Source organism: Dendrobates tinctorius, unplaced genomic scaffold, assembly GCF_039654945.1.
Source record: "Dendrobates tinctorius isolate UK_male_01 unplaced genomic scaffold, ASM3965494v1 ptg000232l, whole genome shotgun sequence".
In the NCBI taxonomy this organism is placed as follows: domain Eukaryota; kingdom Metazoa; phylum Chordata; class Amphibia; order Anura; family Dendrobatidae; genus Dendrobates; species Dendrobates tinctorius.
Window position 1 is genome coordinate 15525441 of NW_027361899.1, and position 23732 is coordinate 15549172.

General features: G+C 47.3%; 1 protein-coding gene across 1 annotated transcript in view; it reads left to right on the plus strand.

Moving 5' to 3' along the window:
• LCLAT1 (lysocardiolipin acyltransferase 1) overlaps positions 1-23732 on the plus strand; it is a 116570-nt gene that overhangs the window by 33508 nt on the left and 59330 nt on the right. The window contains exon 4 of the mRNA XM_073556359.1: positions 7653-7799. Coding sequence (XP_073412460.1) covers positions 7653-7799 — 147 coding nt within the window. The remainder of the gene's footprint in view (positions 1-7652; positions 7800-23732) is intronic.

Below are 23732 nucleotides of genomic sequence, written 5' to 3' on the forward strand. Positions count from 1 at the left end.
AATGATGATAATAATATTCCTACTAAATATTGGTATAGGATCTGAGATGGGAATTCCCCTTTAACAAGCGGCTGTCTATTGGTGTGTCTGTCTTTCTATTGGTGTCTGTCTATTGGTCTGTCTATCTTTCTGTTGGTGTCTGTCTATTGGTCTGTCTGTCGGTCTGTCTGTCGGTGTGTCGATCTGTCTGTCGGTGTGTCGATCTGTCTGTCGGTGTGTCGATCTGTCTGTCGGTGTGTCGATCTGTCTGTCGGTGTGTCGATCTGTCTGTCGGTGTGTCGATCTGTCTGTCGGTGTGTCGATCTGTCTGTCGGTGTGTCGATCTGTCTGTCGGTGTGTCGATCTGTCTGTCGGTGTGTCGATCTGTCTGTCGGTGTGTCGGTCTGTCTGTCGGTGTGTCGGTCTGTCTGTCGGTGTGTCGGTCTGTCTGTCGGTGTGTCGGTCTGTCTGTCGGTGTGTCGGTCTGTCTGTCGGTGTGTCGGTCTGTCTGTCGGTGTGTCGGTCTGTCTGTCGGTGTGTCGGTCTGTCTGTCGGTGTGTCGGTCTGTCTGTCGGTGTGTCGGTCTGTCTGTCGGTGTGTCGGTCGGTCTGTCGGTGTGTCGGTCTGTCTGTCGGTGTGTCGGTCGGTCTGTCGGTGTGTCGGTCGGTCTGTCGGTGTGTCGGTCGGTCTGTCGGTGTGTCGGTCTGTCTGTCGGTGTGTCGGTCTGTCTGTCGGTGTGTCGGTCTGTCTGTCGGTGTGTCGGTCTGTCTGTCGGTGTGTCGGTCTGTCTGTCGGTGTGTCGGTCTGTCTGTCGGTGTGTCGGTCTGTCTGTCGGTGTGTCGGTCTGTCTGTCGGTGTGTCGGTCTGTCTGTCGGTGTGTCGGTCTGTCTGTCGGTGTGTCGGTCTGTCTGTCGGTGTGTCGGTCTGTCTGTCGGTGTGTCGGTCTGTCTGTCGGTGTGTCGGTCGGTCTGTCGGTGTGTCGGTCGGTCTGTCGGTGTGTCGGTCGGTCTGTCGGTGTGTCGGTCGGTCTGTCGGTGTGTCGGTCGGTCTGTCGGTGTGTCGGTCGGTCTGTCGGTGTGTCGGTCGGTCTGTCGGTGTGTCGGTCTGTCTGTCGGTGTGTCGGTCTGTCTGTCGGTGTGTCGGTCTGTCTGTCGGTGTGTCGGTCTGTCTGTCGGTGTGTCGTCTGCCTGTCGGTGTGTCGGTCGGTCTATTAGTTTTTTGTCTATAAAAATATATAAATGTAACGTGTTGCAATTCTCACATTTCAGGAAATTTACATGAACATTAGCAGCAGTGAACAGACTCTTTTTTTTTTTTTTTTTTTTTTTGTATTGAAGCATCTAATGAGCGTGTGCCAAGGTAATTGCGAAGATAGGAGAGCAGTCGTGACTGCCTGTGTATAGGGGTATCGCCTGTCTTTGTAGCCCTGCCTCTGATGATAATGAGCCTGCTGAAAGCTCTTTCTGAAAGGACAGGAAAAAAGGAATTTAAAGTAGCCCCAGTGGCCAGTGTGAGAATTGCAAGGATACTTTAATGAAAATCAAGAAATAAAAAAGTAAAAACATGCAACACAAAAAATGTCAGGCTCCTGATCATAAGTAAAATTAGATGTTACCGTTCAGAGTTTATTCAGAATCCAACAGAAATGATTTTTGCAATGTTCCACTTGCTGCCATTTTACGAGACCATGGCTTTGAAAATTCTGGACAGAAAAAGGTGAAGTCTGATTTTGCAATTAATCTTAAAGGAGTGGTTTTCATGGGAGGAGAGGGGAGTCCTGTGTTCTTGGTTGAGAGACGTCTCTCACTCTGGAGGACCCAGGTCCCGTCCTTCTTTTCTCAGCCATCTCACTAATATAAATGGACACTGTGTAATACTCCATTTCTCCAGCGGAAGGCGCTGCAGGGAATATTGATCAGTTAACAGCTCGGGTTACTTACAAATCCCAAGGTCCCTTTGTAATCGGCCTATTGTAGTAATTAAGGATTAGAGACCCCTGTAACCAGGGAATGGGGAAATTCATCAAGGGGTGGGTGGGTTGTTTTTTTTTTTTTTCTCTTTTTCTGGCTTCAGAAGGTCACAGATCTTGTTGCATGTCGTCTCTGTCCCTCTAAGATGCCTCCGTCCCTCTCCGCATTCTCCGCGCTTTCTTGTTTTCCTCCCGTCCTTCTGTTTGTTTTCCTTATGCCAAGATTCCAGCAGATTTTCCTCCTTTTCCTCCCGAATCTTCGCTCGTGCAGTCAGCTGGTTCTGTTACATTGCAGCTGGAACTGGTTTTACCTTTAATGGTCAAATGAAGAGTGCGTGAAATCCCAGAAATCCGGGAAAGTGACTATATAAGGTAGAGGCCGCTCCGTGTCCCCCGCTCCGTGCATTCCTCCTCCATGCATACCTGCTCCTATGGGCTGCTTAATCCAGACCTAACCCCTGCGGGACCCCATCCCCCGCAGCTCGGGGATCACGTATGGGCTTTTTTTTAGTTTGTAATATCATTTTTTTTAATTTAGAAAATGAGCTATTTATAACAGGTTTTTACATTTTTATATTTTTTTTATTTCATTTTTTACTTTTTTATAACTTTTTTAATATATTAGTTATTTTGCAGTTCACAAACTGGTCACTGGGACTATTTTAGACTTGTTCTTATTTTTTCAGGAATCGTTTTCAGCAGTTTCCTTATCATGAGAGGCAGGATTACAATGACAGATAACAGCTCTATACATGGCTTATAAAACAAGATCCCACATATCGCAATAGGTGATGTTACAGCTCACCTCCTCCTCTTCCTGTACAATGACAGACACCTCTATATACAGCTGATAACACAGGATCCACCAGTCACAATAGGTGATGTTACAGCTCACCTCCTCCTCTTCCTGTACAATGACAGACACCTCTATATACAGCTGATAACACAGGATCCACCAGTCACAATAGGTGATGTTACAGCTCACCTCCTCCTCTTCCTGTACAATGACAGACACCTCTATATACAGCTGATAACACAGGATCCACCAATCACAATAGGTGATGTCACAGCTCACCTCCTCTTCCTGTACAATCACTGAAAACACATTTAGATACAGTAGATAAACCAGGATCCACCATTCGCAATAGATGATGTTAAAGCTCACCTCCTCCTCCTGTACAGTGACTGACACCTCTATACAGCTCATAACACAGGATCCCACCATTGGCAATAGGTGATGTCACAGTTCACCTTCTCCTCCTATGTTCACACAAGATCATTAGATGCTTCAATACAAAACATAGGGTCTCAGTTTGTTCATGTTATTAATGTGGCTAATGTGCGCGTTTCCTGAAATAAGAAGGTAGGGACTAAAGAAGCCTGAGTCGCCGATGTGAATTTTTTTTTCCGTTTTGAAGGGATTTGTCTTTTAGATATAAATCCTAAAGGGGGATGTATTTGGAGGCACGCTACCTTGCTAAGGAACCAAAAATGTAATATTTATGTAAACTAGGTGGAAAGTCCCCTGTGGGCAGGACCACGCGGGGAAAAAGCTCTGGTTGGAGTCAGAAAACCCTCCTTGCCGAGAGAGTACTGTATCTCGTTATTGTGCCCGCCACTGAAACCCATTGCATGCTCTGTACGCTCCTGGGCCGGCGCATGGTGCAGTAAGTGCCGGACCGTGGACCCCAATGAACTGTAGCCTAGTTAGGCCGATGCCCACGTCCAGTACCAGCTTTCTGCGCCTACATAGCCCCAGGAATCTCGTTCCCTGTTGAGCACTTACAGATGCCAGAATCCAGGGTTTAATGCCAACAACGCATGCATGTACACAGGGGTTCAACGAGGCCAATGCAAATAGACGGGACCTAACTGAACTGCGCATGCACTTCCCTGGGACCGGCTGTTGCATGCACAGGGGTTCACTGCGGCCAACACCTTCAGCTGGGAGCTCACTGCACATCCGCTTCTCTGGCACCGACCAGTGCATGCTCAGGGGTTTACTGAGGCCAGTACCCACAGCTGGGAGCTCACTGCACATGTGCTTCCCTGGGACCGACCAGTGCATGCTCAGGGGTTTACTGAGGCCAGTACCCACAGCTGGGAGCTCACTGCACATGTGCTTCCCTGGGACCGACCAGTGCATGCTCAGGGGTTCACTGCGGCCAACACCTTCAGCTGGGAGCTCACTACACATGCGCTTCTCTGTTACCGACCAGTGCATGCACAGGGGTTTACTGAGGCCAGTACCCACAGCTGGGAGCTCACTGCACATGTGCTTCCCTGGGACCGGCCAGTGCATGCTCAGGGGTTCACTGCGGCCACCACCTTCAGCTGGGAGCTCACTGCACATCCGCTTCTCTGTTACCGACCAATGCATGCACAGGGGTTCACTGCAGCCAACACCTTCAGCTGGGAGCTCACTGCACATCCGCTTCTCTGTTACCGACCAATGCATGCACAGGGGTTCACTGCGGCCAAAACCCTCAGCTGGGAGCTCACTGCACATCCGCTTCTCTGTTACCGACCAGTGCATGCACAGGGGTTCACTGCGGCCAACACCTTCAGCTGGGAGCTCACTGCACATGCGCTTCTCTGTTACCGACCAATGCATGCACAGGGGTTCACTGCGGCCAACACCTTCAGCTGGGAGCTCACTGCACATGCGCTTCTCTGTTACCGACCAATGCATGCACAGGGGTTCACTGCGGCCAACACCTTCAGCTGGGAGCTCACTGCACATCCGCTTCTCTGTTACCGACCAGTGTATGCACAGGGGTTCACTGCAGCCAACACCTTCAGCTGGGAGCTCACTGCACATCCGCTTCTCTGTTACCGACCAATGCATGCACAGGGGTTCACTGCGGCCAAAACCCTCAGCTGGGAGCTCACTGCACATGCGCTTCTCTGTTACCGACCAGTGTATGCACAGGGGTTCACTGCAGCCAACACCTTCAGCTGGGAGCTCACTGCACATCCGCTTCTCTGTTACCGACCAGTGCATGCACAGGGGTTCACTGCGGCCAACACCTTCAGCTGGGAGCTCACTGCACATGCGCTTCTCTGTTACCGACCAATGCATGCACAGGGGTTCACTGCGGCCAACACCTTCAGCTGGGAGCTCACTGCACATGCGCTTCTCTGTTACCGACCAATGCATGCACAGGGGTTCACTGCGGCCAACACCTTCAGCTGGGAGCTCACTGCACATCCGCTTCTCTGTTACCGACCAGTGTATGCACAGGGGTTCACTGCAGCCAACACCTTCAGCTGGGAGCTCACTGCACATCCGCTTCTCTGTTACCGACCAATGCATGCACAGGGGTTCACTGCGGCCAACACCTTCAGCTAGGAGCTCACTGCACATGCGCTTCTCTGTTACCGACCAGTGTATGCACAGGGGTTCACTGCGGCCAACACCTTCAGCTGGGAGCTCACTGCACATCCGCTTCTCTGTTACCGACCAATGCATGCACAGGGGTTCACTGCGGCCAACACCCTCAGCTGGGAGCTCACTGCACATCTGCTTCTCTGTTACTGGCCAATGCATGCACAGGGGTTCACTACGGCCAACACCTTCAGCTGGGAGCTCACTGCACATGTGCTTCTCTGTTACCGACCAATGCATGCACAGGGGTTCACTGCGGCCAAAACCCTCAGCTGGGAGCTCACTGCACATCCGCTTCTCTGTTACTGACCAGTGCATGCACAGGGGTTCACTGCGGCCAACACTCTCAGCTGGGAGCTCACTGCACATGTGCTTCTCTGTTACCGGCCAATGCATGCACAGGGGTTCACTGCGGCCAACACCCTCAGCTGGGAGCTCACTGCACATCTGCTTCTCTGTTACTGGCCAATGCATGCACAGGGGTTCACTACGGCCAACACCTTCAGCTGGGAGCTCACTGCACATCTGCTTCTCTGTTACTGACCAGTGCATGCACAGGGGTTCACTGCGGCCAACACCCTCAGCTGGGAGCTCACTGCACATGTGCTTCTCTGTTACCGGCCAATGCATGCACAGGGGTTCACTGCGGCCAACACCTTCAGCTGGGAGCTCACTGCACATCTGCTTCTCTGTTACTGACCAGTGCATGCACAGGGGTTCACTGCGGCCAACACCCTCAGCTGGGAGCTCACTGCACATGTGCTTCTCTGGACCGCCCAATGCATGCACAGGGGTTCACTGCGGCCAACACCCTCAGCTGGGAGCTCACTGCACATGTGCTTCTCTGGACCGCCCAATGCATGCACAGGGGTTCACTGCGGCCAACATAACTTGTTTCACACTTCAGTTTTTTGTTTCAGTTAAAATCCGCCAAAAAGGCGGAAAGCGGATCTGTTCGTAACTGATGTGAACGGATGCCACCGGATCCGTTTTTTGGACGGATCCGCAGAATGAAGAATTTTAAAGGAAACGTAGCCCGGGAAGGGGGGAGAGAGAGACTGACTTTTTTTCTCTGTCCGCCAGAAATTATTTCAGGGTTAAATTTCCACCTGACGTCCTTCCTCCGGGCATGCGCTGTATGAAAATGCGGATCCTGTAGTAAAAAAAAAGTTACATGGTCCGTCCAGGCATCTCGGCGGACGCAAAAAAATTGACGGATCCGCAAAAAAACGGATCCAACGGATGGCCATCCGTCAAGATCCGCCGTTAATGCAAGTCAATCGGGAAAAAAACGGATCTGCCAAAAAAAATGGCGGATCCTTTTTTTGCAAAAACGGCGGATTTTGACTGATGGTCAAAAACGGAAGTGTGAAACAAGCCAAAAGACTGGCGGAGGCAGAGGTTAAGTAGTGTCCCGTGCCAACAGCTTGTTGTGTTTCCTGATTTGGATCCGGTCTCTCGACACTTGAGACTTAATTTGCACACATTTAGAGTTTGTTATTGAAAGTGACTGTCAGGCTGTGACTCTGCAAACCAAGCACACATGCTCGGTGAACACTTGGAGTGACCCAGCAGTTCATTGCACCTTCCCACCTCCTTGTTTTCCCGCTACCTCCGCCCCATCTTGTTTGACATCTGTGCCTTCATATAGAGAAATGGAAACCAAGTAGGTGGGAGGGCACACTTACATATTTGGGTGCACCGAGCACCTGTGCTTAGTTTGACCAGTCATCCTGTGCTGACAGTCCTCTTTAAGCAGAGTGGCGTATGTAGTGTTTTTAGGCAGATTTGCCCAACTGTTAGGAGTTTCCTACGCAGACCCCTTGCCCAACTGTTAGGAGTTTCCTACGCAGACCCCCTTCTGACGGAGCCGCCTTTCTAATCTTTATGCGTATTTTTATTGTCGAGATCTCTGCTGTCAGTGACTGAGAACATTGTTGTTTCCAGCTACAGACTGCGCGCTTCTGCTAATTAGCCCCCGCCCGCTGACACAATGTCATGAGCCATAGCCGTGCAAGCGTTTTGTTAGGCTCCGTTCACACCTGCAGAAAACCCAGAGAGGTGAGCCCTCCCTATGTGTATAGGAAGATGGCGCTGCATTTACTGCTCCTACTCCTCCAGCAGTCTTCAGCCGCTGATAGTACTACAGCTGACATCAGTCTCTCGCGTGGATGCGTTTGCAGAGGATTGTGAGATCCTACGGTGTCAATATCGCTGAGCGTTTACTGGCTGACAACAGTGAATAACAGAGCGCTTTCCTCCCCTCGTGCTTGGTGCCGGCGGTCGCTGACTGTCATGTTTCTTGTCCCCGTCTAGGTTGGGCCATGCAGGTCGCCGCATTCATTTTCATTCGTAGGAAATGGGAAGAAGACAAGAGTCACTTTGAGGCCATGCTGGATTACTTCTGTGACATTAAGGAGCCGCTCCAGCTTCTCATCTTCCCGGAGGGAACTGATCTGACAGGTTAGTAAACGCGCGAACCAAGAGGATCTCTCTGCTTCCTCCGGATCCCAGGCGGCACAGACAGAGCTGGGAGATCCCTGCAAACAGCGCAGCATAGCGCAGCTTCCTGCGCCCGTGAGTGTGATGGGACGTCCGGGGTGACATTCCTAGATTACGGTTTATTACCTTTCATCTTTTGATGAAGTATAACATGAGCTATAACTGCTATCATCCTCCATTGCATCCCCATCCCCTTTAATGACAGCAGTTTTGGTATATTGTAACAGGCCGGGCCCCTGTGGACATTGCACATTTATAAATTTAGCCCCTTTCCAATATTGGACATCATACCAGTACCTCCAACATCAGGCGCTGGTGTATAGGGTGGGTTCAGCCTGTTATACAGCTCGGCAGCTACCGGAGCTAGCCCTGATCGCCGCTGTCTAACCACTGTCCGTCTGTAGTGGTGCAGTGCCGACGGGGGGGCTGTTCTGTCGCCCCATTCCCTTTGTGGGGATGCAGGGTTTGGATGGACCCCATCGCCGCCGTCGTCCTTATTCTTTGAAGCCTGTGGCTCGACCTTTTTGGAGTTGATGATTTTTGGTATGGACTGAAAAATAAATCGTGAGTCCTTAAAAAGTTGCCAAACTGAGTCTGTAAAGAAGTATTGGAGGTCAAACTCCGCTGTCCAAACTGTGTATTCTGTCATTGGTGAACGTACAGGAACATTCCTGGATAAGCATGGCGGAGGACGTCCCAAAATGTCCACCAGATTTTTTTTTTTTTCCTTTGGGGCCATTTGAAGGGTTTGATGTACAGTAACAAATCACAGGCAGGAAGAGAACATGCAGCGAGAAATTCAGGCCATGACCACAGACCTTCTGATGAATACATTCAGTAGTATGGAGCAAGCTTGGAAGCGAACGGTGCACTTTTTCAACACCTGCTTTTAAACATCAGTTTCTCACGAACCAAGGAATGTACAGCCCAAATTTCAATGTAGTCAACAGTCTCTTTTAGAAGTTATGGCATTTTTTGCGGGTAAATTAGCATCGCCCTTTATTAAAAAAAAAAAAACAACCCTTTTAGGTCCATAAAAATCTTGTCTATCCACATATAAAATGAGTGCATGCCGTACACATCACATCTGCCGCCTCCTCGCCGTGGTTGGCTGAGATTCATTCATTTCACCGACTCAGTTCTGCTGCATTTTCCAGAATCCTGGCACCTCGGAGCACTAACGAAGGTTAAGAGAAGCGTGCCAGGATTCTCCCCTCGCCGGGCCAAGTCCATCCACGTAAGTGACAACTAATCTGTAATGACACTTATCAGGACGGGAGACAGAGGACGTTTGGTCCAGGACTCGGGATGGAAAGATTATCTCACAGGCTTTTAGGTCGCGTCACCAGATTAAGCTTCTACCTGTCTCCCGGAATTAGCAATCAGAACGACGCCAACGGAGAGAGCGGAGTATTAATAGAAGCATTATCCCCCGTGTCGTCCTCCCCTGTGGGGTCGTTATATTTACCGTACCCATGACGCGGCGCGTTGTGCTGTCGCTGCAGATCTGTCCAGCGCCTAATAGGATTTTACCAGTCATCTGCTCTATGTCTCTAGACGCAGAGGATGCTGCGCGCCCCGCTGTGTATGCTCTCTGCTGTTATGGTGGCTGCTGAGCATGCACTGGTTCTCTAGTACTAGTTTGGAATGGAAAATCTGCCCTGACAACTAGGTTTTTGCTTTCTACCCTTAATGCATAAAGTAGCCGACTGCTTCCCCCCGGAGCTAATTGCATGACATTAGGTGCCGCTTGTGCGCATCAAATACCGTCCATTCTGGCAGAAGAAGCCACAGGCCACTGCTGCTGGGGCCGAGAAACGGCCGCCCGCCTGTGTGCTCCGGTGTTACCAGACTGAAGTGCTTACACCGATCAGCCATAACATTAAATCCACGTATGGGTGGAGAGTTTATAAGGTGGTAACATACATTATCTGGTGACGATGGTCCCTACCGGGGGTGGGAAATATCGGGCAGGAGGCAAACAGTCATTTCTAAAGGTCAATGTATTAGATGCAGAAAAAATGGGCAAATATAACTGAGCATCTCCAAAACGGCGGGTCTTGTGGGGTGTTCCCTGTATACAGCAGGTCTTGTGGGGTGTTCCCTGTATACTGCGGGTCTTGTGGGGTGTTCCCGGTATACAGCAGGTCTTGTGGGGTGTTCCCTGTATACGGCGGGTCTTGTGGGGTGTTTCCTGTATACTGCGGGTCTTGTGGGGTGTTCCCTGTATACTGCGGGTCTTGTGGGGTGTTCCCGGTATACAGCAGGTCTTGTGGGGTGTTCCCTGTATACGGCGGGTCTTGTGGGGTGTTTCCTTTATACGGCGGGTCTTGTGGGGTGTTCCCGGTATACAACAGGTCTTGTGGGGTGTTCACTGTATACGGCGGGTCTTGTGGGGTGTTTCCTTTATACGGCGGGTCTTGTGGGGTATTCCCTGTATATGGCGTGTCTTGTGGGGTGTTCACTGTATACGGCGGGTCTTGTGGGGTGTTCCTGGTTTACAGCGGGTCTTGTGGGGTGTTCCCTGTATACGGCGGGTCTTGTGGGGTGTTCCTGGTTTACAGCGGGTCTTGTGGGGTGTTCCCTGTATACGGCAGGTCTTATGGGGTGTTCCTGGTTTACGGCGGATCTTGTGGGGGTGTTCCTTGTATATGGTGGGTCTTGTGGGGTGTTCCTGGTATATGGCGGGTCTTGTGGGGTGTTCCTGGTATATGGTGGGTCTTGTGGGGTGTTCCTGGTATATGGCGGGTCTTGTGGGGTGTTTTCTTTATACGGCAGGTCTTGTGGGGTGTCCCCGGTATATGGCGGGTCTTGTGGGGTGTTTCCTTTATACGGCGGGTCTTGTGGGGTATTCCCTGTATATGGCGTGTCTTGTGGGGTGTTCACTGTATACGGCGGGTCTTGTGGGGTGTTCCTGGTTTACAGCGGGTCATGTGGGGTGTTCCCTGTATACGGCGGGTCTTGTGGGGTGTTCCTGGTTTACAGCGGGTCTTGTGGGGTGTTCCCTGTATACGGCAGGTCTTATGGGGTGTTCCTGGTTTACGGCGGATCTTGTGGGGGTGTTCCTTGTATATGGTGGGTCTTGTGGGGTGTTCCTGGTATATTGCGGGTCTTGTGGGGTGTTCCTGGTATATGGTGGGTCTTGTGGGGTGTTCCTGGTATACGGCAGGTCTTATGGGGTGTTCCTGGTTTACGGCGGATCTTGTGGGGGTGTTCCTTGTATATGGTGGGTCTTGTGGGGTGTTCCTGGTATATGGCGGGTCTTGTGGGGTGTTCCTGGTATATGGTGGGTCTTGTGGGGTGTTCCTGGTATATGGCGGGTCTTGTGGGGTGTTTTCTTTATACGGCAGGTCTTGTGGGGTGTTCCTGGTATATGGCGGGTCTTGTGGGGTGTCCCCGGTATATGGCGGGTCTTGTGGGGTGTTTCCTTTTATACGGCGGGTCTTGTGGGGTGTCCCCGGTATATGGCAGGTCTTGTGGGGTGTTTCCTGTATACGGCTGGTCTTGTGGGGTGTTCCCTGTATACGGCAGGTCTTGTGGGGTATTCCCTGTATATGGCGTGTCTTGTGGGGTGTTCACTGTATACGGCGGGTCTTGTTGGGTGTTCCTGGTTTACAGCGGGTCTTGTGGGGTGTTCCCTGTATACGGCAGGTCTTATGGGGTGTTCCTGGTTTACGGCGGGTCTTGTGGGGGTGTTCCTTGTATATGGCGGGTCTTGTGGGGTGTCGCTGGTATATGGCGGGTCTTGTGGGTTGTCCCCGGTATATGGCCGGTCTTGTGGGGTGTTTCCTTTATACGGCGGGTCTTGTGGGGTGTTCCCTGTATACGGCGGGTCTTGTGGGGTGTTCACGGTATATGGCGGGTCTTGTTGGGTGTTCCCGGTATATGGCGGGTCTTGTGGGGTGTTCCCGGTATACGGCGGGTCTTGTGGGGTGTTCCCTGTATACGGCGGGTCTTGTGGGGTGTTCCCTGTATACGGCTGGTCTTGTGGGGTGTTTCCTGTATACGGCAGGTCTTGTGGGGTGTTCCGGGTATATGGCGGGTCTTGGGGGGGTGTGTTTGGTATACAGTGGTATTTTGGAGTATATTTTGCGGTATCACGTGGTTCTCTTAATGGAGAAGAGGTGACCTCAGGATGTTTTTTGAGAAGAAGACATGTCGGTGGAGGCGGGTCTTGTGGGGTGTTTCCTTTATACGGCGGGTCTTGTGGGGTGTTTCCTTTATACGGCGGGTCTTGTGGGGTGTTTCCTTTATACGGCGGGTCTTGTGGGGTGTCCCCGGTATATGGCGGGTCTTGTGGGGTGTTTCCTGTATACGGCTGGTCTTGTGGGGTGTTCCCTGTATACGGCAGGTCTTGTGGGGTATTCCCTGTATATGGCGTGTCTTGTGGGGTGTTTCCTTTATACGGCGGGTCTTGTGGGGTGTTCCCTGTATACGGCTGGTCTTGTGGGGTGTTTCCTGTATACGGCAGGTCTTGTGGGGTGTTCCCGGTATATGGCGGGTCTTGGGGGGGTGTTTTTGGTATACAGTGGTATTTTGGAGTATATTTTGCGGTATCACGTGGTTCTCTTAATGGAGAAGAGGTGACCTCAGGATGTTTTTTGAGAAGAAGACATGTCGGTGGAGGCGGGTCTTGTGGGGTGTTTCCTTTATACGGCGGGTCTTGTGGGGTGTTTCCTTTATACGGCGGGTCTTGTGGGGTGTTTCCTTTATACGGCGGGTCTTGTGGGGTGTTTCCTTTATACGGCGGGTCTTGTGGGGTGTCCCCGGTATATGGCAGGTCTTGTGGGGTGTTTCCTGTATACGGCTGGTCTTGTGGGGTGTTCCCTGTATACGGCTGGTCTTGTGGGGTGTTCCCTGTATATGGCGTGTCTTGTGGGGTGTTGACTGTATACGGCGGGTCTTGTTGGGTGTTCCTGGTTTACAGCGGGTCTTGTGGGGTGTTCCCTGTATACGGCAGGTCTTAGGTCTTATGGGGTGTTCCTGGTTTACGGCGGGTCTTGTGGGGGTGTTCCTTGTATATGGTGGGTCTTGTGGGGTGTTCCCTGTATATTGCAGGTCTTATGGGGTGTTCCCTGGATACGGCAGGTCTTGTGGGCTGTTCCTGGTATATGGCGGGTCTTGTGGGTTGTCCCCAGTATATGGCGGGTCTTGTGGGGTGTTTCCTTTATACGGCGGGTCTTGTGGGGTGTTCCCTGTATACGGCGGGTCTTGTGGGGTGTTCCCTGTATACGGCAGGTCTTGTGGGGTGTTCCTGGTATATGGCGGGTCTTGGGGGGGTGTTTTTGGTATACAGTGGTATTTTGGAGTATATTTTGCTGTATCACGTGGTTCTCTTAATGGAGAAGAGGTGACCTCAGGATGTTTTTTGAGAAGAAGACATGTCGGTGGAGGCGGTTTGGTGGGACAATGTTCTTCTGGAGACCTCAGGTTCTGGAATGTTGATTTGAACTGTGGGGTGTTCCTGGTATATGGCGGGTCTTGTGGGGTGTCCCCGGTATATGGCGGGTCTTGGGGGGGTGTTATTGGTATACAGTGGTATTTTGGAGTATATTTTGCAGTATCACGTGGTTCTCTTAATGGAGAAGAGGTGACCTCAGGATGTTTTTTGAGAAGAAGACATGTCGGTGGAGGCGGGTCTTGTGGGGTGTTCCCTGTATACGGCGGGTCTTGTGGGGTGTTCCCTGTATACGGCAGGTCTTGTGGGGTGTTCCCTGTATACGGCAGATCTTGTGGGGTGTTCCCGGTATATGGCGGGTCTTGTAGGGTGTTCCCGGTATACGGCGGGTCTTGTGGGGTGTTCCCTGTATACGGCAGGTCTTGTGGGGTGTTCCCGGTATATGGCGGGTCTTGGGGGGGTGTTTTTGGTATACAGTGGTATTTTGGAGTATATTTTGCGGTATCACGTGGTTCTCTTAATGGAGAATAGGTGACCTCAGGATGTTTTTTGAGAAGAAGACATGTTTGGTGGGACATGTTTGGTGGGACAATGTTCTTCTGGAGACCTTAGGTTCTGGAATGTTGATTTGAACTGTTCCAAATAGCAGCACATTGTAGTAATAATAATAATAATAATAATAATCTTTATTTTTATATAGCGCTAACATATTCTGCAGCGCTTTACAGTTTTGCACACATTATCATCACTGTCCTTAATGGGGCTCACAATCTAAATTCCCTATCAGTATGTCTTTGGAGTGTGGGAGGAAACCGGAGTACCCGGAGGAAACCCACGCAAACACGGGGAGAACATACAAACTCCTTGCAGATGTTGTCCTTGGTGGACACCGTACATTACCCCACTTTATAACATTGGAGCCATTAGAAAAGGAGAACATGACATGACCCTCCCCTGCTTAGCGGAAACAGACCTCTGGGGTTGGCTTAATTAAGACCACCCACCTTTTATGGAGCTATGGCAGATCGGTCGATGACCCGAGTCTTCCTCTCTATTTTTATTTAAAATTCTTTTCCACTCTTATTATTTTGGGCTATTTATACATCAAGGAGCGCAGATGCTGCTATTCATGTTTTATGGGGTCAATCCAAGTGAAACGGCTCAGCGCAGTCTCGGGTTGGAAACTACTCGTCTCGTGTCTATATCATCCACTTCAAAGGAGGCGAGTGTTTCTAAGGATCCTTCAACCAAATTCATATCTTCTTCAGACTCTCATGTCGTTCCAACACAAACTGGAGAGGATGAAATGTTTGTGTGAGAAGACTGAAGAAGACTGCCCAGACGCCAGCAAGACTTCCAGATTTCATACATACCCATCGACCATCAGACCTCTCACTGGTCACTCCATTACTATGCTGTACATATTGTCCCAAAATAAGGAGGAGTCTGCTGAGGAGCGAACTAAGGAGAAACATAGATTGTCCGGAGTCAGAGGCAAAACAGATTAACTGTGACCGAGGTGCAAAGAATGAGCTTGGCAGGAGCAGAAGAAACATCCGAAAGTCGTCATCCTGTAAATGTCTGCACTTAGTAGAGATGACAAGTTATTAATAATGTTTGGCGCAAGTCAGAGCTGGAAATAGACTGTAGGTTTAATCATTGCAAATAAAAGTCCTGCTGTGCAATCTCCGAGAGCTGACCACAGATTCACCCTACATATAGTACATAGGGGCAGTATTATAGTAGTTATATTCTTGTACATAGGAGCAGTATTATAGTAGTTATATTCTTGTACATAGGGGGCAGTATTATAGTAGTTATATTCTTGTACATAGGGGCAGTATTATAGTAGTTATATTCTTGTATATAGGAGCAGTATTATAGTAGTTATATTCTTGTACATAGGGGCAGTATTATAGTAGCTATATTCTTGTACATAGGGGTAGTATTATAGTAGTTATATTCTTGTACATAGGGACAGTATTATAGTAGTTATATTCTTGTACATAGGAGGCAGTATAATATTAGTTATATTCTTGTACATAGGGGCAGTATTATAGAAGTTATATTCTTGTATATAGGGACAGTATTATAGTAGTTATATTCTTGTACATAGGAGGCAGTATAATATTAGTTATATTCTTGTACATAGGGGCAGTATTATAGAAGTTATATTCTTGTATATAGGGACAGTATTATAGTAGTTATATTCTTGTACATAAGGGTAGTATTATAGTAGTTATATTCTTGTACATAGGAGCAGTATTATAGAAGTTATATTCTTGTATATAGGGACAGTATTATAGTAGTTATATTCTTGTACATAGGGGCAGTATTATAGTAGTTATATTCTTGTATATAGGGACAGTATTATAGTAGTTATATTCTTGTACATAGGAGGCAGTATAATATTAGTTATATTCTTGTACATAGGGGCAGTATTATAGAAGTTATATTCTTGTATATAGGGACAGTATTATAGTAGTTATATTCTTGTACATAGGAGCAGTATTATAGAAGTTATATTCTTGTATATAGGGACAGTATTATAGTAGTTATATTCTTGTACATAGGAGGCAGTATAATATTAGTTATATTCTTGTACATAGGAGGCAGTATAATATTAGTTATATTCTTGTACATAGGGGCAGTATTATAGTAGTTATATTCTTGTACATAGGAGCAGTATTATAGTAGTTATATTCTTGTACATAGGAGCAGTATTATAGTAGTTATATTCTTGTACATAGGAGCAGTATTGTAGTAGTTATATTCTTGTACATAGGGGCAGTATTATAGTAGTTATATTCTTGTACATAGGAGCAGTATTATAGTAGTTATATTCTTGTATATAGGGACAGTATTATAGTAGTTATATTCTTGTACATAAGAGGCAGTATTATAGTAGTTATATTCTTGTATATAGGGACAGTATTATAGTAGTTATATTCTTGTACATAGGAGCAGTATTATAGTAGTTATATTCTTGTACATAGGAGCAGTATTAAAGTAGTTATATTCTTGTACATAGGAGCAGTATTATAGTAGTTATATTCTTGTACATAGGGGCAGTATTATAGTAGTTATATTCTTGTACATAGGAGCAGTATTATAGTAGTTATATTCTTGTATATAGGGACACTATTATAGTAGTTATATTCTTGTACATAAGAGGCAGTATTATAGTAGTTATATTCTTGTACATAGGAGCAGTATTATAGTAGTTATATTCTTGTACATAGGAGCAGTATTATAGTAGTTATATTCTTGTACATAGGAGCAGTATTATAGTAGTTATATTCTTGTACATAGGGGCAGTATTATAGTAGTTATATTCTTGTACATAGGAGCAGTATTATTGTAGTTATATTCTTGTACATAGGAGCAGTATTATAGTAGTTATATTCTTGTATATAGGGACAGTATTATAGTAGTTATATTCTTGTACATAGGAGGCAGTATTATAGTAGTTATATTCTTGTACATAGGAGCAGTATTATAGTAGTTATATTCTTGTACATAGGGGCAGTATTATAGTAGTTATATTCTTGTATATAGGGACAGTATTATAGTAGTTATATTCTTGTACATAGGGGCAGTATTATAGTAGTTATATTCTTGTATATAGGGACAGTATTATAGTAGTTATATTCTTGTACATAGGAGCAGTATTATAGTAGTTATATTCTTGTACGTAGGAGCAGTATTATAGTAGTTATATTCTTGTATATAGGGACAATATTATAGTAGTTATATTCTTGTACATAGGGGCAGTATTATAGTAGTTATATTCTTGTGCATAGGGGCAGTATTATAGTAGTTATATTCTTGTACATAGGAGCAGTACTATAGTAGTTATATTCTTGTACATGGGGGCAGTATTATAGTAGTTATATTCTTGTATATAGGGACAGTATTATAGTAGTTATATTCTTGTACATAGGGGGCAGTATTATAGTAGTTATATTCTTGTATATAGGGACAGTATTATAGTAGTTATATTCTTGTACATAGGAGGCAGTATAATATTAGTATATTCTTGTACATAGGGGCAGTATTATAGTAGTTATATTCTTGTATATAGGAGCAGTATTATAGTAGTTATATTCTTGTACATAGGAGCAGTATTATAGTAGTTATATTCTTGTACATAGGAGCAGTATTATAGTAGTTATATTCTTGTACATAGGGGCAGTATTATAGTAGTTATATTCTTGTACATAGGAGCAGTATTATAGTAGTTATATTCTTCTATATAGGGACAGTATTATCGTAGTTATATTCTTGTACATAAGAGGCAGTATTATAGTAGTTATATTCTTGTATATAGGGACAGTATTATAGTAGTTATATTCTTGTACATAAGAGGCAGTATTATAGTAGTTATATTCTTGCACATAGGAGCAGTATTATAGTAGTTATATTCTTGTACATAGGAGCAGTATTATAGTAGTTATATTCTTGTACATAGGAGCAGTATTATAGTAGTTATATTCTTGTACATAGGGGCAGTATTATAGTAGTTATATTCTTGTACATAGGAGCAGAATTATAGTAGTTATATTCTTGTATATAGGGACAGTATTATAGTAGTTATATTCTTGTACATAAGAGGCAGTATTATAGTAGTTATATTCTTGTACATAGGAGCAGTATTATAGTAGTTATATTCTTGTACATAGGAGCAGTATTATAGTAGTTATATTCTTGTACATAGGAGCAGTATTATAGTAGTTATATTCTTGTACATAGGAGCAGTATTATAGTAGTTATATTCTTGTACATAGGAGCAGTATTATAGTAGTTATATTCCTGTACATAGGAGCAGCATTATAGTAGTTATATTCTTGTACATAGGAGCAGTATTATTGTAGTTATATTCTTGTACATAGGAGCAGTATTATAGTAGTTATATTCTTGTATATAGGGACAGTATTATAGTAGATATATTCTTGTACATAGGAGGCAGTATTATAGTAGATATATTCTTGTATATAGGGGCAGTATTATAGTAGTTATATTCTTGTATATAGGGACAGTATTATAGTAGTTATATTCTTGTACATATGAGGCAGTATTATAGTAGTTATATTCTTGTACATAGGGGCAGTATTATAGTAGTTATATTCTTGTACATAGGAGCAGTATTATAGTAGTTATATTCTTGTACATGGGGCAGTATTATAGTAGTTATATTCTTGTATATAGGGACAGTATTATAGTAGTTATATTCTTGTACATAGGGGCAGTATTATAGTAGTTATTTTCTTGTATATAGGGACAGTATTATAGTAGTTATATTCTTGTACATAGGAGCAGTATTATAGTAGTTATATTCTTGTACGTAGGGGCAGTATTATAGTAGTTATATTCTTGTATATAGGGACAATATTATAGTAGTTATATTCTTGTACATAGGGGCAGCATTATAGTAGTTATATTCTTGTGCATAGGGGCAGTATTATAGTAGTTATATTCTTGTACATAGGAGCAGTACTATAGTAGTTATATTCTTGTACATGGGGGCAGTATTATAGTTGTTATATTCTTGTATATTGGGACAGTATTATAGTAGTTATATTCTTGTACATAGGGGGCAGTATTATAGTAGTTATATTCTTGTACATAGGGACAGTATTATAGTAGTTATATTCTTGTACATAGGGGACAGTATTATAGTAGTTATATTCTTGTACATAGGGGCAGTATTATAGTAGTTATATTCTTGTACATAGGAGCAGTATTATAGTAGTTATATTCTTGTACATAGGGGCAGTATTATAGTAGTTATATTCTTGTATATAGGGACAGTATTATAGTAGTTATATTCTTGTACATAGGGGGCAGTATTATAGTAGTTATATTGTACATAGGGACAGTATTATAGTAGTTATATTCTTGTACATAGGGGACAGTATTATAGTAGTTATATTCTTGTACATAGGGGCAGTATTCTAGTAGTTATATTCTTCTACATAGGGGGCAGTATTCTAGTAGTTATATTCTTGTATATAGAGACAGTATTATAGTAGTTATATTCTTGTACAAAGGGGACAGTATTATAGTAGTTATATTCTTGTATATAGGGACAGTATTATAGTAGTTATATTCTTGTATATAGGGGCAGTATTATAGTAATTATATTCTTGTACATAGGGGCAGTATTATAATAGTTATATTCTTGTACATAGGAGCAGTATTATAGTAGTTATATTCTTGTACATAGGGGACAGTGTTATAGTAATTATATTCTTGTACATAGGGGCAGTATTATAGTAGTTATATTCTTGTATATAGGGGCAGTATTATAGTAGTTATATTTTTGTACATAGGGGCAGTATTATAGTAGTTATATTCTTGTATATAGGGACAGTATTATAGTAGTTATATTCTTGTACATAGGGGCAGTATTATAGTAGTTATATTCTTGTACATAGGAGGCAGTATTATAGTAGTTATATTCTTGTACATAGGGGCAGTATTATAGTAGTTATATTCTTGTACATAGGGGGCAGTATTATAGTAGTTATATTCTTGTACATAGGGACAGTATTATAGTAGTTATATTCTTGTACATAGGGACAGTATTATAGTAGTTATATTCTTGTATATAGGGACAGTATTATAGTAGTTATATTCTTTATTCTTGTACATAGGAGGCAGTATTATAGTAGTTATATTCTTGTACATGGGGCAGTATTATAGTAGTTATATTCTTGTACATAGTAGCAGTATTATAGTAGTTATATTCTTGTACATAGGGGCAGTATTATAGTAGTTATATTCTTGTACATAGGGGGCAGTATTATAGTAGTTATATTCCTGTACATAGGAGCAGTATTATAGTAGTTATATTCCTGTACATAGGAGCAGTATTATAGTAAATAAAAAAGAAGAGAAGCCAGCGCTGCTTGTAGTCAGCACACAATACATAAAGTGAATATGCACATATTAATTTCTAACTGTATTTCAAAATGAGACATTTAGCAAACAATTGATCAATTCTTTGAGCCACCCCGCTACGCCAAGGCAATCTCATATGGGGCAGTCCTACTCTACGTTTTTTATATTCGCTGTGCCATTGCGGCCTCCTAAATGTATTAAAAGCAAGATCATATTAAATTCAAACTGTACTTGAAGCATTTCTGAATCACTCCCATGGAGCCAGAAAAGCAAATGTAGATAAAGGTTGACCAGGTCCGGAGATAGACATCTCAGGTTTAACCTCCACACCTGCCTGACCAGCAATCACAGATGAAGGGTAATACAGGCACATTACTATATTAATATAGTAATATAAATAAAGGTAACTATTGATTATTGACACGTGGAGTTTGTGGCACATACATTTATTGAGGAGGTCCGATTCTTGCACAATATCATAGAATCGTAGAATGCTAGAGTTGGAAGGGACCTCCTGGGTCATCTGGTCCAACTCCCTGCTCAATGCAGGATTCACTAAACCATCTCAGACAGATGTCTGTCCAGCCTCTGTGTGAAGACTTCCATTGAAGGGGAACTCACCACCTCTCGTGGCTGCCTGTTCCACTCATTGATCACCCTCACTGTCAAAGAGTGACAGTGCGACTTTGTGTGATGAGTCAAAAGGTCCATTGGTAATTGTCGATAGGCGGATCGGGCGGAGCATTGTTGATCGGTGGATTGGGCGAAGCATTGTTGATCAGCGGACCGGGCAGAGCATTGTCCGGCTGTGGGCAGAGCATTGTCGAGCGGCGGACCGGGCGGAGCATTGTCGAGAGGCGGATCGGGCGGAGCATTGTCGAGCGGCGGACCGGGCGGAGCATTGTCGAGCGGCGGACCGGGCGGAGAATTGTCGAGCGGCGGACCGGGCGGAGCATTGTCGAGAGGCGGATCGGGCGGAGCATTGTCGTGAGGCGGACCGGGCGGAGCATTGTCGAGCGGCGGACCGGGCGAAGCATTGTCGAGAGGCGGATCGGGCGGAGCATTGTCGTGAGGCGGATCGGGCGGAGCATTGTCGAGCGGCGGACCGGGCGAAGCATTGTCGAGAGGCGGATCGGGCGGAGCATTGTCGAGCGGCGGACCGGGCGGAGCATTGTCGAGCGGAGGACCGGGTGAAGCATTGTCGAGAGGCGGATCGGGCGGAGCATTGTCGAGAGGCGGATCGGGCGGAGCATTGTCGAGCGGCGGATCGGGCGGAGCATTGTCGAGCGGCGGATCGGGCGGAGCATTGTTGAGAGGCGGATCGGGCGGAGCATTGTCGAGAGGCGGATCGGGCGGAGCATTGTCGAGAGGCGGATCGGGCGGAGCATTGTCGAGCGGCGGATCGGGCGGAGCATTGTCGAGCGGCGGATCGGGCGGAGCATTGTCGAGCGGCGGATCGGGCGGAGCATTGTCGAGCGGCGGATCGGGCGGAGCATTGTCGAGAGGCGGATCGGGCGGAGCATTGTCGAGAGGCGGATCGGGCGGAGCATTGTCGAGAGGCGGATCGGGCGGAGCATTGTCGAGAGGCGGATCGGGCGGAGCATTGTCGAGAGGCGGATCGGGCGGAGCATTGTCGAGAGGCGGACCGGGCGGAGCATTGTCGAGCGGCGGCCGGGCGGAGCATTGTCGAGAGGCGGATCGGGCGGAGCATTGTCGAGCGGCGGACCGGGCGGAGCATTGTCGAGCGGCGGAGCATTGTCGAGCGGCGGAGCATTGTCGAGCGGCGGCCGGGCGGAGCATTGTCGAGAGGCGGATCGGGCGGAGCATTGTCGAGAGGCGGATCGGGCGGAGCATTGTCGAGCGGCGGAGCATTGTCGAGCGGCGGAGCATTGTCGAGCGGCGGCCGGGCGGAGCATTGTCGAGCGGCGGATCGGGCGGAGCATTGTCGAGAGGCGGATCGGGCGGAGCATTGTCGAGAGGCGGATCGGGCGGAGCATTGTCGAGAGGCGGCCGGGCGGAGCATTGTCGAGCGGCGGATCGGGCGGAGCATTGTCGAGAGGCGGACCGGGCGAAGCATTGTCGAGAGGCGGATCGGGCGGAGCATTGTCGAGCGGCGGACCGGGCGGAGCATTGTCGAGCGGAGGACCGGGCGAAGCATTGTCGAGCGGCGGATCGGGCGGAGCATTGTCGAGAGGCGGATCGGGCGGAGCATTGTCGAGCGGCGGATCGGGCGGAGCATTGTCGAGAGGCGGATCGGGCGGAGCATTGTTGAGAGGCGGATCGGGCGGAGCATTGTCGAGAGGCGGATCGGGCGGAGCATTGTCGAGCGGCGGATCGGGCGGAGCATTGTCGAGCGGCGGATCGGGCGGAGCATTGTCGAGCGGCGGATCGGGCGGAGCATTGTCGAGCGGCGGATCGGGCGGAGCATTGTCGAGAGGCGGATCGGGCGGAGCATTGTCGAGAGGCGGATCGGGCGGAGCATTGTCGAGAGGCGGATCGGGCGGAGCATTGTCGAGAGGCGGATCGGGCGGAGCATTGTCGAGAGGCGGATCGGGCGGAGCATTGTCGAGAGGCTGACCGGGCGGAGCATTGTCGAGCGGCGGCCGGGCGGAGCATTGTCGAGAGGCGGATCGGGCGGAGCATTGTCGAGCGGCGGACCGGGCGGAGCATTGTCGAGCGGCGGAGCATTGTCGAGCGGCGGAGCATTGTCGAGCGGCGGCCGGGCGGAGCATTGTCGAGAGGCGGATCGGGCGGAGCATTGTCGAGAGGCGGATCGGGCGGAGCATTGTCGAGCGGCGGAGCATTGTCGAGCGGCGGAGCATTGTCGAGCGGCGGCCGGGCGGAGCATTGTCGAGCGGCGCATTGTGGCTTTTATAACAATAAATGTGAATATGAGCCAAAATTGATCCCGACCGGATGTAGTGCCGTTCAGTTCTTTGAAGCATTTTGTTGAATGCGCCTGTAGGGTTTTAGATGAAGCGATGTCCTCGTTCTCCCTCTTCAGATGTGTTTTCTTCACCCTTTCGCAGGGTCGCGGTGCTCCAGTCCAGGTCACCGTGTACGCTCACGTCGCGCTGGCTAATTCTTGGCTTTGTATTGCACTTTTAGGTTTGTGCAGTCTGTGATTATGAATGAATTTTACTTGTAGCAGAAGAGGTACAGGGTGGACCCCTAGAATTAAGTTGGTGTCCTACGTGTGACCCTGTTACTTGGCTCAAACACAACCATGTGGCAGTCCCGCCTTGGTCCAGAGTAGGGCGCTATTGCAAGGAGCACTGTGACCACGTATATAATTTAGGAGGTGCTCTGCTCCCCTCCTATCCTGTAATAAGGAGAATTAGCGGCTGCTCCTTATTTACCAGATCTTCACATTTAACCTCTTATTGGCGCACAGGACACAGTGTACGAGCCCCTGTTCTAAACTGCACCCCCAAAGGTGGCATTATTCTATACCGTTAGGGAATAACACAATAGCCCCTCTGCTACACAAACCTAAGTAGAGGGAATGTTACCCTAGACCACCAGGGAATAACACGGTCACCTTCTGCTTTCCCAGACTCAAATGTCATTACCCTAGACCACCAGGGAATAAT